The sequence below is a fragment of the Stegostoma tigrinum genome, chromosome 41 (genome assembly GCF_030684315.1).
Source record: "Stegostoma tigrinum isolate sSteTig4 chromosome 41, sSteTig4.hap1, whole genome shotgun sequence".
NCBI lineage: Eukaryota > Metazoa > Chordata > Chondrichthyes > Orectolobiformes > Stegostomatidae > Stegostoma > Stegostoma tigrinum.
The window spans coordinates 16,416,053-16,432,343 of NC_081394.1; the positions used below are offsets into that span (position 1 = coordinate 16,416,053).

At 42.7% G+C, this 16,291-nt stretch overlaps 1 protein-coding gene and 1 pseudogene across 1 annotated transcript in view; both read right to left on the bottom strand.

Annotated features, from left to right (window-relative positions):
* LOC125448489 (myelin-associated glycoprotein-like) overlaps positions 1 to 5,869 on the bottom strand; it is a 238,887-nt gene extending 233,018 nt beyond the window's left edge. The window contains 2 exon segments of the mRNA XM_059641424.1: positions 2,553 to 2,918; positions 5,789 to 5,869. Of these exon segments, the coding sequence (XP_059497407.1) occupies positions 2,553 to 2,918; positions 5,789 to 5,828 (406 nt within the window). The 5' untranslated portion in view covers positions 5,829 to 5,869.
* Positions 5,870 to 10,935: 5,066 nt separating this feature from the next.
* Positions 10,936 to 16,291, bottom strand: part of LOC132206714 (myelin-associated glycoprotein-like) — a 43,951-nt pseudogene continuing 38,595 nt past the window's right edge.

Consider the following 16,291-nt stretch of genomic DNA (forward strand, 5'->3'; position numbering starts at 1 on the left):
CTTCCACTCTTGCCTCAGCTGTCCTGTACGGCTGGGCCACCCATGGTACCACAGCCTTGTGTGTTGCTGCATTCCTCCAGGAATCCATCACTATCACCACCAACATCCAGACGGAAATCCAGCTGGTGAGTGGGACCTTTAAGAACTCCTGCACTACCAGCCTGTTTCTCTTGGATTGCCATGAAGTCACACATCCCCTCTCTGCCTGCTTCCCCTAATGTGTGGTATGACCACCCCTAAGAATGTGCTATCCACATTGTTCTCTGCCTCACAGAGGCAGCTCAGTAGCTGTAGCTGCTGCTCGAGCTCTGAAACTCAGAGTTCAGGCTTGTGCAGCTGCTGAAAATTCCTGTACTTGGGCTGGTCAAGGCCACAAGAAAATGTCTGACCTATCCATATTTTATACATTTAACTTACTTTAATTTTATTCTTCTACTATTAACTAATAACTGTTGATCAATGGAAAGTAGGAATTCATGTTTATTTTTACATAATATCTTTCTCATTTATGCCTGTAAATTCTACCTTCCCAATTCCAGTTTACAAATTTACATTTTTCAATATGAACTGCAATTGAAACACAGAACCCAAAAGCAGCTTATCAACAAACAATTAATGTCTCCCCTGTGATGTCAACCTTAGACATTTTTCCAGAAGCAGCCTTGCTCCCAGGATTGATGCTCCCTTGTAGGCCAGACCTCCAGCCCCTTTAAGATGATGACCGTTTACACTGGGGTTTGATTCTTATGACTTAAGGTTGGGTGCAGTTTTATTGCAAAATGAGAAATGGACATAAAGAAGCCATTAGAACTCTTTTCTCAGAAATTGAATCAACAAAGGAGGTACTTTACAGTAGAAAAAGAAAATCCTGCCTTGTTACCAGGTCTTAAAATGTCAACTTTTAAGACCATTATTACCACAAAATAACACTCACATACACTGATCATAATCCATTGGCTTTTGTAGACAAATCTAATAATCAAAAAGCCAAACTGTTTCAGTATGGTTTGCTCATTCAACCATTTAAAGAATTATTTACATAGCCAGAACAGAAAAAATATATTTACCAAGGTTTGATTGGCATGTGACTTCAGACAGTTGCTCAACAGTAATGTGAATCGTGACACACCTGACCATTACTGAAATGTCAAAACTCTTTGGAAAGGAGAGAGGTAAATCTTTTAAGACGGATTAATGGAAAGATTAAAATTGTGATCAGAGATAATGGGAACTGCAGATGTTGGAGAATCCAAGATAGCAAAGTGTGAAACTGGATGAACACAGCAGGCCAAGCAGCATCTCAGGAGCACAAAAGCTGACGTTTCGGGTCCAGATTCTTCATCAGAGAGCTCTCTGATGAAGGGTCTAGGCCCAAAACGTCAGCGTTTGTGCTCCTGAGATGTTGCTTGGCCTGTTTTAATGGAAGGATTTATTGTCTTAATTGCCAGATAAACACCATTAGGAAAAATGGGGCACATGTGTTGATAATGTTTAGCAACAATCTTCTGGAGTTTCCTATCTTTCTAGGATGTCTGTATGTCTGTTATAGCTTTAAATTGAGGGGTGAAAGATATAGGACAGATGTCAGAGGTAGTTTCTTTACTCAGAGAGTAGTAAGGGAATGGAACGCTTTGCCTGCAACGGTAGTAGATTCGCCAACTTTAGGTACAATGTTGTCATTAGATAAGCATATGGACGTACATGGAATAGTGTAGGTTAGATGGGCTTGACATCGGTATGACAGGTCGGCACAACATCGAGGGCCGAAGGGCCTGTACTGTGCTGTAATGTTCTATGTTCTATGTGTCACTGGGAGAAATTACCTCAAAGTATGCAGTAGGCAATTCTCCTCCTGAAAAGGTAAGAAGACGATTTATATCAGGAGAAGCTGCACAGATCCCTCTCTCAGTGGAAAGCTGTGAAAGTTTCTGATATCAGTATTTCCAACAATCTCATCAACTTTGAAAGTTAGACTCTTACTCCTACTTAAAGGCCTTAATCTAACTGACTTTCCATCTGTCTGAAACTATTCTATCAGTTCAAGGTGGACAGTATTTCAATATCATCGACACTTTATCTTTTGATTATCGATACTGTGCCCGTGGGTGTTTTTGTTTCCCCCTTTTGGCTTTTAAAGTGAGATCATCTCTGTCAAATTGGATGCTGTTTACCATGTGAATGTTTTTGTGTGGGATTAAGAGGACATTGTTTAATTCTGGAATGTACTTTAGTTGGGAAGCAGTTTCTTCATGTTATTTAAACAATACACCTTGATTACAACAAACAAGTACCCCAATGAAGAAGGGTCCCGACCCGAAATGTCAAGCTTTGCTGCTCCTCTGATGCTGCTTGGCCTGTTGTGTTCATCCAGCTTTACACCGTGTTATCTCAAGTACCCTAATGGTACAGCTTGAGGAGGAGAGTGATAATCAAGTCACAAAACGTACGGATACTAACACATCCATAAAACTCATGACCCAAACTCAAAGCCGTACAGTTTTCCACTGAATGTTGGATGTGAACTGTCGAGCAATTAAGAGTGTATCACTTACCGGAAACGTGAAGCTGGGTTACAGGTCTGTAGCTGAATTTATACTTTCTCTCAAATTCTACTCTGAAAAAGTAAGGTCCTGCATCTTCCCGCCTGATGTTGTTTATAATCAGAGAACAGTCTCCATCTTTCAGGCGTCCAAACAGTCGGGTCCGATGGTGGAAATGTGGTGCCGCTTGACTGTGATCTTGGGAGTGAAAGGCTATCGACGATGTGACTTCTTTCTTGTTATTAAACCAGATTCCATCTCGATGTTGGTCTGCCAGTTTTGAAGGATACCTGTAATGACATGGAATCTGTGCACAGGAACCTTCCTGTGCTGTCACCTCACGTGGTGTCTTGGCTTTCCAGTTTTGTGCCAGTCCAGCTGGGGAGAGAAATATCAGTATTTAGCACTGAATATTCTGTAGATCATTAGACTCGATATCCACTCCCTCCATCACTGGTACATGGTGGCTGCAGTCATAACCATCTACAAGACACACAAGGGACTCTCCAAGGTTACACAGCAGGTGGAGGGGAATCCTGGATACAGGAGTGGGCAACTTCATTCCACATTGGCTCATGGTAATTACAGATTCCCAATCTAATTTCTAATACTCCTAACATGACGGTGCTATGCGAAAGGACCATGTTAATGGGATTCAGGAAGCAGGAAATCACTTAGAGGATGGATCACTTTGAGAATAATGATGAGACAGACCTGATGGATGAAAGATTAGGGTGAGTCTATTGGAATGCGTTAGATACGGGACACAGAAACAAACCCTTCAGCTCAACGAGTCCATGTTGCTGTTAATACTCCACTTTAGCCTCCCACCTTTCTCATCCATGACTGATATCTCAACCAATTCTCTCTTATGTATTTATCCAGTGCCTCCATTAAATATATTGATATGATTAACCTCAATTACTCCCTGTGGGGGTGAGTACCACATTCTGCTCAGGCTGAGTGAGCAGGTTCCTCCTGAATTCACAGTTGGATTTCTTGTGTCTGTTGATATTGATCATCCTCGAGAGGTGCATTCTTCGTGAACTCACTGTATCAAAACCTTTCAGAATTTTGATAATATAACTAATGTTACCAATCAGCCTTCCCTGTCTGCCAGGAAAGATCAGTCTATCAATCCTTTGCTGTTGTGTCGATCCACACATTTCTGAGAACCACTGTATTAATCTTCCCTGCACCCTCGCAAATACTGCTGGCTCCGTTTCATAGTGTGAAGATCAGGACTGCACACAGTACTGCAGGCATGATCTGACCAGGATTTCAATACAGGTTTAACATAGTATTCCTATGGATCCTGTATTTCAGTTGTATCCCTCGAGAAATAAATTGCAGTGCTTGGTTTGTTATTTTGAGATTTTGCTCATCCACGAGACAGTTTTGAAGTCCACCTGACTCATCTTCCACTGAAGAAACTGATCTTCCTATTTTTTTTGTCTCCCCAATGTGTATTCATCGTCGTTTGTTCGTTTGGACTTGATTATTGCTGAAAAAAAGAGCTGGGCTTTTCAAATATTTCATTTTGTATCCATCAGGACAGATTCAAAAATGCCAAATTTCAAAGGGGACCACAATCTATACTACATGAAGAAAGGATCCCGTTTGATTTTCAGGCTGAATCTGGTCATGACATGTCATGGAGAATTTACCAGGGAACAGTTATCACCTCAATAAGGAATGGAACAAGTGTGGATGCTGTAAATCAGAAACAAAAACAGAAATTGCTGGAAAAGCTCAGCAGCTCTGGCAGCATCTGTAGAACCGTGAAAGTGTCACTCAACCCAAAACATTAACTCTGATTTCTCTCCAAAGTTATCACCTCAAGTTTTTTTGTCAAAAATTAAAGCAGCCAACTTGACTGATTCCTCATGGTATTACTGGAGACTGAATAGTGCAGATGCTGGAAATCTGAGCAAGCTGTGAGAAAGCTGGAGAAATTCAGAGAAACTCTGTGGAGAGGGAAACCGTGCACAAAGAAACCTGGACTGACTGTTCAGAACTGAAACACGTTGGAAAAGAGAGTTTTTAAAAATAATTTTGACAGAGATGCAGAGAGAGACCCAGTGCAATAGACAAAGGGGTTGGTAATCATGGATTTTAAAAAAAAAATCGAGTGTGTAAATTAAAATGTGAAAGGAAGAAAATTAGTCCATGTTCCACATTGCTGTATTGGAGTCACACTGACGCGCTGGGAGCAAAGATAAATATGGAACTGAATGTTTCACACCTTTTTTTCATTGTTTTTCCTTCCTTCTCTCAGTTAGCTAACATGTTTACTGAGGGTTCTAGCTCAGTGAGAATGGACAGGAAATGTGACACTGAACAGCCTGTCTATTTTAGAAAATTTGGTTTGCCTTCATGAGCAATTCTGATGAAAATCAACAAAAAATGCAAATTTCAGAAAATTTGAATTTAACATATCACTTTAGAGTGAACATCATTCCCCAGTTTTTATCAAGGTTCACACCCCATGACAGTATCGTGGTTCAGTGACTAACTTTTGTCCATGTGTATTGAAACCAGTGAGAATTCATCATGTCCCTTGGTGGCTAGTTGGTTTTCATGTATCCTTATTGTTAATTTTCTTCCAGTTTGGCCTATGTTTTTCACTACTTAGACCTCTAGGTATCAGAGTAGCCACGAACCAACAACCACCCTGCAACAGCTACTGACGAACGTAAAGGATTCCATACCTACAAACAATAGAACTAACGTAATATACAAAATACCAAGAAAGGAGTGTGAAAAACATTACATCGGCCATACTGGAGGAAAACTGACAATAAGGACACCAGCCAGCCACGACGAGACAGGAGCAATTCTCACTGGTTTCAATACACTTGGAAAGAGAAGGACACAAATTCGACTGGGAAAACACATCCATAATAGCACGAACCAAATGGTGACATGCCAGGGAATTCTTGGAGGCCTGGCATTCCAACTGCAACTCCATCGACAAACACATTGAACTGGACCCGATGTACAAACCACTGAAAAAAACAGAACTGGAAATAATGCCAACCACCCCAGCAAACCAAGGCACTAGTGGGATAGAACATGACACTTCATCGAGGTGCACTGATAAAGTTATCTAGGAGGGGAATGGAACATCTACAAACGAACACATCGGCTCGGTGAGTAAGTCTACAACATCATCCACAACCCGAGCTACAAATCCTCTCAAAAACTCTAATCAAATATAAATCTGTCTGAGCTGACAATGTCAATACCTTGGAGCAGTGACACCAGGAAGTAAGATTTCCCAATCATTGTCCTCCCAGGTATTTCATCAGCTTCTCTCTCTCAAGCTCTGAAAGAGAAAGGAGTTAATGAGACCTCACTTCTTACCCAACAGATATCAAGACATCAGAACGACTTTTATACGTTGCCCTCACAGATTATTTAGATTCTCAGTGGGATGATAGGTGCTCAGCAGAGAGTTACAGGGCTTCCAGAAAGTAAAGCAATGAACGGCTTGATTTTCAATAGTGCCTCTCACCTCTACCATCTGCCAAATCTCCTGTCTCTGTACTTTACTTGTCTATTGGTCGAGAAATATGTTCTGTATGAGCGAGTTGAGTTTACTGCTCGATCTCAATCAACAGAAATCTTTGAAGGCAACAATCACTGGAATATGTCTTTACGGAGTCACAACATCAAGAAAGGAAAATGTTGATCCTGCAAGTGAGTTTCTGTTGTTATATTATTTGCCCTGGACCTTGACTGCTTGCCTGAGGAATAAATGCCGACACGTGCTCTTCCTGTGCTGTTTCACTGTGTATTTAATCAGCATTTTCAATGTGTCACCCTGAGTGAGATTGGGAAGTCGGCTCAAAGTGAGAAAGCAGCAGTTTTCCCGGCATTACAAACAAACTGTTAACCCTTTGTGTGGCTGTGATGTTGTGTCACCTGACTCAAGGGGATGAATTTGCCTCATCGTGTGTGAAATAGGCTCAAGGGACTGAATGAGGTCCTGTTCCTGTTTAAAAGGCTAGAGGAGCTGAGTGGTCCTCATTCTGTTTGTGTCCAATGGGGATTGAGAATTGGTCTCTGTTTGAGTAACAGGCCCAGAGCTCAATAATAAATAGGAATATGTTAAAGGCATCAATCATTGGAATCTGTATTTATGAAGTCATAGCATCAGCAACAATATTGCAATTCACTTCCATGACAATCGTTTCATTACTTACCTACGAACTGTCCAGCTGCTCACCTGGTGAGTAACTGCTGGGACCCACTGCTTCAAATAAATGGGCCTCTTCCTTTCCCGCTACCCTATGTATTTAATTATAGAGTGAAAATGTGTGACTGTGTGTCAGAATGAGGAAGTAGGAAACCAGTGAGAAATTCCACAAAATGTTGCTTTTGTTGCAAATAGTTGATCATATAAATCTAACTCTGTGATATTTCTGTTCAGAGCCAGGCAGTCGACCACATGCAGTTTCTAAAAACCAAAAGAACTGCGGATGCTGTTAATCAGGAACAAAAACAAAGTTGCTGGAAAAGCTTATCAGGTCTGGTAGCATCTGCGAAGGAGAAAACAAAGTTAACATTTTGGGTTCGCTGATCCTTCCTCAGTTAGTGCCTACCACAGATGTTAGCCTTACTGTTCTTTCATTCCCAGACTTTTCTTTGCAGTCCTTCTTGTATAAGGGCACGACATTCACTTCCCTCCATTCTTCCGGGACCTCATCTGTGGCAAATAATGATGCAAAGTATCAGCCGGGTTTCCCACAATTTTTTCTCTAGCCTCTTGCAGAGTTCTTGGATATATCTGATCAGGACCTTTGTCCACATTCATAGATTCTAGTACTTCCTCTACCATGATATGGAATCTCTCCAAGATGACGCCACTAACTTCACCAAGTTTCCAAGTCTTCATGTGTATCCCCCCGGTCAACATAGAGAAGAAATATTCATTGAGGACCTTACCCGTTTCCTGTGGTTCCACATATTCATGTCCACTTTGGTTCTTGAGGGGTCCTATTCTCTCTCTAGTTATTCTTTTCCATTAATATACTTAAAGAATCTCTTTGGGTTCACCTAATCTTCTCAGGCAAAGCTATCTATTTCCCCTTTTTGTCTCCTGATTTCCTTCTTCAGTAAACTCCTGTATCCCCTATATACCTTCAGGAATTCCCTTGATTCCAGCTGCCTGTTCCTATGCCATACCTCTTTTTATTTGGTCAAAGCCTCAATATCTCTTGTCATCTGGGGTTCCCTACTCCTGCCAACATTGCACCTTCACTCCAACAGGAACATATAAACCTGTAGAGAGGGTAACAAAGAAGTCTGGAATGATTGATCATTGCAGATCGAGAGCAGGTTATGAGGCAGAGAGTGGAGAGGGGAAACGGGTGATGGGAAATCAGTGGTGATCATCATTAAAATGAGGCTTTCTTAGAGAATGGACATCGCTGAACTATGATACAGTCACGGGGCGTGAGCATTGATAAAAACTAGGGAATGAAGCTTACTCTGAAGCAAGATGTTTGACTGCAATTTTCTGAAATTTGTGTATTTTGTTAATTTTTGTCACAATTGCCCAGGAAGGCAAAACACATCTCCTAAAATAGATAGGCTATTCAGTATCACACTTTCTGTCCATTCTCACTGTGCTAGAATCCTCAAGAAGGGTGCAAGATAATCAGTACAGAAGCAAGGGAAAGCAGTCTGTGAAGAAATGTGTCAAACCATTCAGTTCCATTTTTATCTTTGCTTATAACAGATGCAGAGATCGGGCTAGAGGCACTTTGCTCAACTGTTCCAGAGTGTCTGCCAGAGTAAGGTCAGGGCTGAGCTTGGGGAGAAATCAGTCTCCAATGCTGCATCGGAATCAACAATACAGCAATGTGGAACATGGACGAATTCTCTCCTTTTCACACTTCAATTTACAATTTTTTGAGATTTTTTTTCTTCATGATTACCAACCCCTTTGTTCAATGCATTGGGTCTCTATGCCATCTGGTCCTCTGCTCAGATTTTCAACATCTGCACTATTTTGCCTTCACTCTCCAGTAACACTAACCAATCAGAGTCAACTTGGCTGCTTTAATTTTGACAAAAGCTTGAGATGATGACTTTGGACAGAAGTCAGAGTTAATGTTTTGGGTTGAGTGACCCTTTCTGAGTTCCACAAATGCTGCCAGAGCTGCTGAACTTTTCCAGCAATTTCTGTTTTTTTTCTGATTTACAGCGTTGGCAGTTGTTCCATTCCTTATTGAGATGATAACTGTTCCCTGGTAAATTCTCCATGACATGCCATGACCAGATTCAGCTTGAAAATAAAAAAAAGGAACCTTTCTTCATGCAGTATAGATTGTAGTCTCCTTTGAAATTTGGCATTCTTGAATCTGTCCTGATAAGTGCAAAATAAATTATTTGAAAAACCCAGCTCTCTTTTCAGCAATAATCAAGTCCAAGCCAACAAATGACAAGGAATACACATTGGAGAGAAAAATAGGAAGGTCACTTTTGAGCAGAAGACATGAGTCAGCTGGTGTTGTGGAACACAGGGTTCATGTTGTACAAATGCATCCATCATTAATTGCTGCTCCATGGATGAGCAAATCCACAGAGTAACAAATGAAGCTATGCACTTTATTTCCAGGGGGATATAATTGAAATGGAGGAACATATTTTAAACCTGTATTGAATCCTGGTCAGACCAAAACTGCATTTCTGTCTGCAATCCTAATCTGCACATTATGAAATGGAGCCAACGGTGTTTGAGAGGGTGCAGGCAAGTTTAATACAGTGTATCTCAGGCTGGTCTTTTCTAGCAGAAAGAGGAAGCTGATGATTAACCTTCGTGAGGTTGTTCTGAAAGGTTTTGACACAGTGAATTCACGGAGAATGCATCCTCTTGGGGAAGAACCAGGCACTATTGATATAAGACAGACACAAGAAACCCACCTGTGAATTCAAGAGAAACTGTTTTATTCGGCCTGAGCAGAATGTGGTACTCACTCCGACTGGGAGTAGCTGAGGTGAATCATGCCAATGTATTTAATTTGGCCACTGGATAAAGGTTCAAAGAAGAAAGGAATAGATTGTTACAATGTCCATCATGGATGAAGAAAAAATGGATGGCAGAATTAACAGGAGCATGGACTAGTTGGGCTGAACGGCTTCTTTCTGTGTCCTATATCAAATATATTCCATTAGATTCATCCTTAATCTCTCTGGTCTGTCTCATTATCATTCTCAAACTGCATTGTTGGGGAGCTGGCACTGGGGGAGTGCCGCACTGTCGGGGAGCCGGCACTGGGGGAGGGCCGTACTGTTGGGGAGCCGGCACTGGGGGAGTGCCGCACTGTCGGGGAGCCGGCACTGGGGGAGTGCCGCACTGTCGGGGAGCCGGCATTGGGGGAGTGCCGCACTGTCGGGGAGCTAGTGCTGTGGGAGTGCCGCACTGTCGGGGAGCTAGTGCTGTGGGAGTGCCGCACTGCTGGGGGGCTGACAGAGTGCCACACAGTGGGGGAGTGCCGCACTGTCGGGGAGTTAGTGCTGTGGGAGTATCGAACTGCTGGGGGGCTGACGGAGTGCCACATAGTGGGGGAGTGCCGCACTGTCGGGGAGCTAGTGCTGTGGGAGTATCGAACTGCTGGGGGGCTGACGGAGTGCCACACAGTGGGGGAGTGCCACGCTATCAGGGAGCCGGCACTGGGGGAGTGCCGCACTGTCACGGGAGCCGGCACTGGGGGAGTGCCGCACTGTCAGGGAGCCGGCACTGGGGGAGTGCCGCACTGTTGGGGAGCTGGCACTGAGGGAGTGCCAAACTGTCAGGGAGCCAGCGCTGAGTGCGTATCGAACTGTCGGGGGGCTGAGGGAGTGCCATGCACTGAGGAACTGCTGCACTGTTGGGGGACCAGCACTTGGCATGCCACACTATCAGCGGGGTCGGCATTGAGGGAGTGCCGCACTGTCGGGGTCCAGCACTGAGGGAGTGTCACACTGCTGGGGGGCCGGCCCTGAGGGCGTGCTTCACTGTCAATGAATCAGTGCTGAGGGAGTGACGAACACAGAGCGCCAGCCCAGGCAACATCAGTGCAAATCTCCTCTTCACCCTCTCCAGGTCAATAGCATCCCTTGTATAACGTGGATTGCAGAACTGTATACAATGCTCTAATTGTGGCATAGCCGATGTTTTGTACAGTTCCAACATAACCTGCTCTTGTATTCTCCTGTTTAGCCATTAAAAACCAATGTCCCATATACCTCCTTAATAACTTCACCTCCCAGTCCTTTAAGGGATGAGTAGACATGCAGACTAAGATCTCTGTGATCTTCGGTGCTCCCCAGGTCCGACTGTTCACTGCGTATTCTCTTGCCTTATTCATCCTGCCCATTTAGATTGAATTCCATTTGCCACTGATCAGCCATCTATATCCTCCTGTAGTCTAAGGCTGTTTTCCTCTGTATTTATCAGCTTACTGATTTTTGTACCATCCACAAACTGACTGATCAACCCTCCTACATTCATATCTAAGTCATTGATCAGCAAGATTCCCAACAATGATCCCTGTGGGAGTGACGGGACACAGGCTTCCAGTGACAGAAACACCCTTCAACCATCACCTTCTGCTTCCTGCCACTCAGCCCATTCCTGAGTCAACTGACCAATGTTCTTTGGAATCCCCTGGCATTTCTCCTTCATTATCAGCCTCCCAAGTGGGACCTTATCAAAAGCTTTGCTGAAGTTCAAGTAGACTATGTCAAATGTATTGCCCTTTATTCTTGAACAATGGTACCACATTGGCTGTTCTCCAGGCAACTGGCACCTCTCAATGGCCATAGAGGAATTGAAATTTTTGCCAGTGCCTCTGCTATTTCCTCCCTTACAACACCCCATGACCAGAGATGTACTTCATCTGGTTCTTGCGATTGTCTATACTTTGAGCCTGCCAGGCCACTCAGGACCTCCTCTCTCTCGATGCTAATTTCTTTTATGTATATCACCCCCCATCTCCCTGATGTTTATACCAAAATTGTCACTCTCACAAATGAGCACCAACACCAAGTATTCATTTTGAACCTAACCCACGTCCTCCGGCTCCACATGCAAAATACCACTGTGGTTCTTAATGGGTCCTACTCTTTCCTGAGTTATTCCTTTACTCTTAATGTACCCATGAAGTAATTTGGGATTTTCCTTTCATGCCCCCTTATTGCTTTCTAATTTCCTTTTCAAATTACCTCTTGTATTTTTTACTTCACTGGTGCTTCTGCATTTTTGAGTTGATAGTGTCTACAATGAGCATTCCTTTATCTCTTTTCCAATCCTGTTTGTCCCTCAGTATCCAGGGTTCACGGACCATGTTGGCTCTGTCTGCTCCCAATTTTCTTTAGGAATGTATCCCAATATTCTGACATAGATTTACTTAAAAGTATGTGTTTGCAGTGAATTCTAGCCAAATCATATCTGACCTTATTGATGTTGGACATTCCCTTTGTTGGAACTTGGATTTTAGTTTTATCCTTGACTTTCTTCACCACAATCTTTGATTTGATGGCATTATGATTGCTGTCTGCAAACTTCTTACCAATTTCAGCCAATTTTCTTGCTTCATGACCTAAAAATTAAGGAAAGGACTGCCCTGTTCTTGTTGGCCTGTCCATGTACTGGCTTAATAGGTTCTCCTAGATGCACTGAAAGCTTTCTGGTCACGCTAAACTTTCACACCATGACCGTGCCAGTTAATGTTGTGAAGGAAGATATCTCCCATTGTCACCACCATATTCTTCTTACATCCTCCAAAATTTACCTACATAAATGCTTTTCTATTTCTCTGACTGTCTGAGGCCTATAGTATACTCCCAGCAATGTGATCATTCCTTTTAGATTTTTATGTTTAACCTATATGGCTTCATTTGAGGAGCCTTCTAACATGTCATCCCTTCTTACTGCTGTAATACAGTCATTAATCAATATTGTTTTTTACCTCCTTCCCTGTTTCACCTGAAGACCCTGTGTCCTGGAATGTTGAGCTGCCAATCCCGCCCATCTCAGGTATAGCAGTGCCATCATTCTCCAAGGTTTAATTTATGTCCTGGACTCATCTGCCTTGTATGAAAGCAATACCATCCAACCTTACCAAGCTCCATTGCCCTTTAACTGACCAATATGTCTCTGCCTTCCTGATTCAATTGCTGCCTCTTCTCATTCTAGCTGTGTATCTCCCTGTGCTGAACCAATAATTCAGGTGATCAGCACAAACAACCCTCCCCACAAGGATGCTGGTCCCATTCCAGTTCAGGTTGAATCCGTTTTTCTTGCTACCCCTAAAAGGATCTCAAAGTCCTAAAAATCAAAAGCTCTACCTCCAGCACCATCTCTCCAGCCATACATTCACCTGAATCAACCTCATATTTCTGTACTCACTGCATGTGCCACTGGAAGTAATCCAGAGATTACTACCTGTGAAATGCTGATTTTTAATCTACTTCCTAGCTCCCCAAATTCTACTTGCAGGACCTCACTACTTTTCATAAGCATATTGGTACTAACATGTACCACAATTTCTTATTGTTTGCCTTCCAAATGTAGACCTTGAAAGTTGTATAAACTCACATTCTACGGCGATAGTAATGGAGCCCTCTACTGCTCCATGGTCATTCCCACACACTGATAGTCTCTAGTCTCACTGGATGTAATGTGATGAATCTCCAATCACATTTTCTTGTGGGTACTCATTATGTTCGTTGTGATATTCAGATGTCTCCATGTCAAATTAGAAGCTGGGAAGCTTTCAACAGAGCAGAATATCATTGCACAATTCCCCTCAATTATATTGATTGATGAGTCTTTATTTATATGAGGAGAAGTAATTGAGAGTAAAGGTCCTGCAAGTAAAAAAAAGGAAGATAAAATTGTAACAGACCAGTGCACAGCAAGACCCTACAATGATGTTACAGTGTTTGATGTCTCTGAATTTCCATTCACTTTCCCTCTATGTCAATTTCTGTGTCTCATTTCTAATGGACATTGCCCATATCAACTGTCATTCTATTCCCTCACATCTAGAAAGAAGGTTACTTTCATGCCTTCATATATCCCAAAGTACATGTTAAGCATTGGATAATATTTGATCGGTGGATTACTAAGTGACGTGGTATGAGTCCAGTCCAGATCAGGTCAATATCTGCTTGCTGACCAATATTTTTTTTGTTAGAAAGTAGACAACTTTTGATTTGTCAGATACTTAGTAAGAGAATAAAATCACCAGATATGACAGTTTTTAATAACCAGAAATAGGATTTAAAATAGAAAGGTGACACAATATTATGCTCTGCAATGTATGTACCACATATATTACAACATACAGATTCAAATTGAGTTCAGTTAGGGGAACTGACAAACTGTGAATAAGACCCTGCAGAGCAAATCAAATGAAAAATTAGGTGAAGTCAGATTTCACAGATTTTGCAGCAAAACTCCAGTTTTGGTGATGCTGTGGCTCATCACATCTCATAAATATTCAACTGGAATTTTGATTAATCTCTTTCTGACCTTCTAATGTCTTTATTCTGAGACTTCAGTGCATTTCCAGGCTATTTTTCTGAATCCTAACTCCAACAATTAGTGACACCTCCTGGCTCCCTGGACTACTTCTGGGTCCTAACTAAAAGCATATAAGCTGCAACAACTGGTTCCCAGGACCTTACCTGAGTCCCAACTGCATGGAATGATCAAACATCTGCTTCGTGCGCTACAAGCCAATGGAACGAGTGGCCATCAGTTGGCTTTTCAGCAGACCTGTGAATAGACCTTGTCCTGTATACAGCCTGTTTGATTTTTCTCTCTCTCTCTGTCTCTGTCATTCTCTCCATCTCCCTTTCTACTTGCCATGCTCTAACTGTCTAACTCAAAGTTTCTGAACCGTTAGACTCTCTGCTGCCTCACAGTGCCAAGGACCTAGGTTTAATGCAACTCTCAGGCAACTGTCTGTCTGGAGTTTGCACATTCTCCCCACGTCTGCACCTTCCTCCAGGTGCTCTGTTTTCTCCCACAGTCCAATGATGTGCAGGATAGGTGGATTAGCTATGCTAAATTGCATGTAGTGTCTGGGAATGTTTAGGTTAGGTTAGACGTAGGGGAATGAGTCAGAGTGGGATGCTCTTCAGAGGGGTGCTGTGGGCAGGTTGGGCTGAATGGCCTGTTTCCACACTATGATGATTCTTGTAGCCTAGGATAAACTTGGCAATGAGCAGCACACTTGTATCAATGTATGGTTGACAGTGGTAGCCAATGGAATGCCGGTGTTCCCTGAATGTTACAATATTCTCAGATTGCTGTTGTACACAGTACAAATGGATGCAATGATAAAGAACAGAAAAATCTGCAACTCTCCATGCAGAGCTCTGCTTGTTAAACAGTGTTTTGGTACTCTGGAGTTTACATTTCTTCAAAAAAGAATGAAAGCTGGTAATGTGTGCGTGTATATATGTATTGTGTGTGTGCATCTGAGAGATGTTGTGACCTCTGTGTGCTCACATTCCATGGTGATGGTTATGAAGCCCTCTACAGTTCCATGGTCATTCTCTGCCACATACCGATAATCTCCTGTCTCCCTGGAGGTGATGTGAAGAATTATCAGCCACAGGTCATTGTTAGAACTTGTTCTGTTCATTGTGACAATAAGATGTCTCCACATCAGAAGCTGGGAAGCTCTCGGCAGAGCAAACAATCACCACAGCTTTCCCCTCCATTATATTTATCGATGGAACCCATCAAGGGAAGTAATTAAGAGATTCTGTGGTTGGTCTAAAAGCAAATAACAATCAGTTAATTACAGTGACTGTGAAGCACTTTCCAGGCCCCAACAATATGAAAGGTGAGGCAGCACCCTTTGCTTTCCTTTTTCACACATCATGTAACCAAGGCAGACACTTCAATTCAGTACTGAGGGAGTGCTTCACTGTCAGAGAATCACAAGAATTATTGTCTTATTGGAGCATCAGTACTGAGGGAGTGCCACCCTGTAGGGCATCTACACTAAGGATGTGCCACGTAGTTGGGGGCCTAAGGGAGTGCTGCAACGTTGAGGGGGCTGGTGCTGAGGGAGCGCTGCACTGTTGTGGTGTTGGCACCGAGAGAGTGCCACACTATCTGGAGCCAGTGCTGAGACAGTGCCGTACTATCAATGTTGCTAGTTTTCAAGCAAAATACACAAATATGCCTCAGCCTTCAGTACTGACTCACTGCTAATACTGACACACCAGTGCAGCACAGCCAGAGGACAGGCGTTTGCAAATGTGTGCTAGTTTTTTAGGATTGTGTGTCCCTTTGTGTGTTTGTGTATGAGAAAGAGCCATCATTACAGAGTCATAGAGGTCTACAGCATAGAAAAGGCCCTTCAGCCCATCCAGTCTATGCTGGTCAAAAATGAGCACCTAACCATTATATTCCTTTTTGCTAGCGCTGAGGTGATAGTCTTGTATGACTTTATCATGCCAGTGGACATCTAAACACTTAAATGTTTTGAGGGTTTCTGCCTCTATCGCTCTTTCAGGTTGTAAGTTCCAGATTCCCTAAACCCTCTGGGTGCAGAAAAGGTTTATCATATATCTCCTAAACCTCATGCCTCTCATCATAAAATTATATTTCTGGTCATTCCAAGTGAAAAAATCTCTAACAATCTATCCCATCTACTTCCACCATGAATTTAAACTTTGCAGCCACATACTCCCTTTCTCCAAGGAAAACAACCCCAATCTATTCAGTCACTCTT